General features: G+C 39.1%; 1 protein-coding gene across 1 annotated transcript; it reads left to right on the top strand.

Annotated features, from left to right (window-relative positions):
• The first annotated feature begins 1931 nt into the window (after nucleotides 1-1931).
• LOC134204590 (uncharacterized) lies at nucleotides 1932-2327 on the top strand. Its single transcript, XM_062679393.1, has one exon. The coding sequence runs from the start codon at nucleotides 1932-1934 to the stop codon at nucleotides 2310-2312; it is 381 nt and encodes a 126-aa protein (XP_062535377.1). The 3' UTR covers nucleotides 2313-2327.
• The last annotated feature ends 1096 nt before the right edge of the window (nucleotides 2328-3423 follow it).

The following is a 3423-nucleotide window of genomic DNA, read 5'->3' as shown; positions in this document are numbered from 1 at the left end:
TATTCCTGTGAATCTCTGAATAATTCATAATTAATTATCAATTAATTATTAATTATGATTTAATTACTAATCGAGTTGTTTAATTAACTTCCATAGGCAAAAAACTGTTTTTTCAAACTCCTTCAGGTATCCTAAATATTTCCGGATCAAATTTAGCACAAACCGCAAACTCATCCACAATTCGGACCGGATACATTGTTCGCCGGCCTTAACTCCAGGAGGAATTCCTAGCGGAACGCTAAGAGAAATTCCTGGAGAAATGGTAGGAGGAACTTATGGAAAAAATCTTGTTTAAACTCCTGGATGAACTTCTTGGAGAATTTCTGGAAGAACTGAGGGAGCTCCAATAGACATTCCTGGTGTTAGTCTAGGAGATAATTTTGGATACACTTCAGGTTGAATCCCTGGAGGAATAATAGGAAAAGCTCTTTTCTAAAAGTTCTTCCAGGAACTCATCCCTAAGTATCTCCAGGGATTCCTCCTTGAGTTCTTCAAGGAATTCTTCCGGAAGTTTATCTAGGTCTCTAGGAGATTATCCAAGAATTTCTCTTTCAGCTCCTCCAGGAATTCCTCAAGGAGCTGTAGCTTCACTAGGAAATCCTGCTTTCGTTTCGCAAGGAAGTCCTCCTTGAGTACCTCCAGGAATTTCTACTGGAGTTCCTCCAGGAATTCCTTTTGGAGGTTTGGAAATCAAGGAGGAGTTCCTGGTGGAATCCGTAGTAAGGCTACTGGTCGAAATCCTGAACGAACTTCTGGTGGATTTTTTAAAGGAGTTCTCGGTAGAATTCTTGGTTGACTTCCTGTTGACGAAAAAAAAACTTGTGGAATTTCTGATAGAATTTCCCAATGAATTCTAGAGGGAATTCCCCAGAAATCACTCCTCCTGATCAAATTCCTCCGAATTCTTTGGAATACTCAATAATTTCTTATAAGTAGTGTAGGGTACAGTCAAGATTTCCCCCATAATTTCATATACATTATACGGAATCCTCTCATAGATACCCAAGAATATTAACACAAATTCCAAAAAAAAATTCCAACGGTTTTACTAGAATTCGGATTTTTATGAATTCCCACGCATTTCCATCTGAATTCCATAGAAATCCCAAAGGAATTCCATAGAATGCCCGAAAATTTTTTCCAAAATTTCCAGCTATTATCCAAAAATAACTCACTTGAGTTATCCGGAATTCCCTCAAGGATTCTTTCTAATTCTACTAAGGATTCCCCATAAATTTCACACGGATTCACTACAATCCGTATTTAAAAAAAATCAATAGAATTTCCCCAGACTTTCATCTGTGATTTCATAGGATTCATAGTATTAAACATACAATTTTCATTTTTTATTCTTTTATTCAAAAACTGTTTCATAAACACATTGAAATGGGTTTTTGTTGTATTTTATTAGATTTTGTGTATAAATTTAGCGCATTAGCGCAATATTTTAATATTCGGATTTAAGTTTTCTACATTCATTAATTTGTTAATTAAGACCCCATGAGTGCTAACCACTGAAGCTCGCGATGACGTCAATGACTTTGGGCAGGAAAAACTCATTCCAACCGCTCCGGAGAAAAGCAATTTCCACTGGACCACGAACGCCAATACAAAAAGCTGATGCTGCACTACATGCGTTGCTTGCGGTCCGACGACGATAACTCCGCCTTCTGACAGGAAGGTGCCGTATGGAGAACAATTTGATGGCCAAGGAGGAGTTCTCCAAGCTGGGATTTGCCGGTCTGGAGGATGATGCCAAGAATAAATGACAAGTGAATGATTTGGTGAAGTGAAACAAGTGAATTTTGAACTATTGAAGCAAAAACAATAACAATAACGTTCTGATCGGGTGCACGGGTAGCGTGGCCACAATCTAGTTACCGTTACTAATCCAAAAATTTCGAGAATCTATCGCGGACGTAAAAACCAAAATGATTGTTACCCACCATACGGAGCATTTCTTCTTTGCCTCGGACATCCCAGAAGATGTCCACATGCAGCGGGGCGCCGACGAGTGGAGTAGTTGGGGCGGGTGTGGCGATTCCGTCCTACACATCGAACTGGGCAAGTGGGCCGATCTGAAGCTGGTGGCACCACTGAACGCAAACACACTAACTAAAATGGCATACGGTTTGTCCAACAATCTACTACTCTGTACGGCGAGGGCAGGGGGCTTTGGAAAACCGTTGTTCTTTGCCCCGGCCACGAACCACATACAACAGTCTTGGTCTCGGTCTCAGTCCAAAGCTGCCGGCAAATGCGTTCAAGTGCTTTTGGCCTCAATGTCATTGCGAAAGGCAAACAAACTGTAACGAGAGATATGAAAAAACAAAATTATAAATAATTTCGACGTTTCCTATTTTTAATACCTACTTACGCATTCTTTGCCACTTTTTTATTTCACTTTCTCCTATATGCAAGCGGATTTTTGCGAAATCTTTGAAAACTTGTAGGTTGATTGCGCAAAAAGACGACCCAGATTGAAAACAAACACGAAAAGTGACGTTTGCTCTACATACATATGTGTTAGTGAGAGCAAGTTAAGATTTGGCTGCGTACTAACAGAAAATCTCGGATTAACTTAATACTCCGAAATCGGAGTATTAAAAGAAAATCCGAGATTAAATTTGAGGATAATACGGCTTGAAGCTTACCGAAATCGAGGATAATACGAGATTCGCGTATTATCCTCGTTGGAGCTTACCGCCATAAGTCGAATAACAGTCGGAGAAAGGCATCATCACCAGTGCGGAATAATAAATTTGGTGTTTTAAATGTCATTTTGAATTATTATATCCCACCATTTTCACTACTTACTTTTTTTATGCCAATTTTGTTCGAGACATAAATGGATTGGTATGCGATAGAACATGATTTGCGGAAAGACTACACATTACACGCGGCAAAATGTTTACCAAAACGAACCTCGCTACCTCCCGACCCCATATATCCAACATCCCAATGGTTGTAACTTGATTAAGCACGCACGCGCGGTTTAAAGTTTGTATGAGAATTACTATGAAACCACACAGCAAAAACTTATGAAATTTCACCTTCATTAAAACATGAATGTAAAGGCATTTCCTAATTTAATATTAAGTTAAAGATCAGTTTTTGCTACTTTCCAACTAACTTACATCACAATTTGTAATTAATTTTCAGCATCGGCACTGGCGGTGTGGAATCGCCACAGTACTATTTTTATGGTCAACCTTTTCTTCATATGAAATGCTGGTTCGTTGAGGTTGAATGATCTGCAGCAACATATCGAGCACCACCACCAATGCGATGGATTTGCTTTGAAAATGTTATTAGCGCCTCCGTGATGCTGTGAAATGAAATAATTGCATTTTGGACATTGCATTTTTTTCGTTGCCTTTTTATTTTTTATACTTATCCCTTGAAACAGCAACAGGTGGCCTC

Source organism: Armigeres subalbatus, unplaced genomic scaffold, assembly GCF_024139115.2.
Source record: "Armigeres subalbatus isolate Guangzhou_Male unplaced genomic scaffold, GZ_Asu_2 Contig731, whole genome shotgun sequence".
NCBI lineage: Eukaryota > Metazoa > Arthropoda > Insecta > Diptera > Culicidae > Armigeres > Armigeres subalbatus.
The sequence above is the reverse complement of the archived record's forward strand: the minus strand, read 5'-3'. Positions and strand labels throughout refer to the sequence as shown.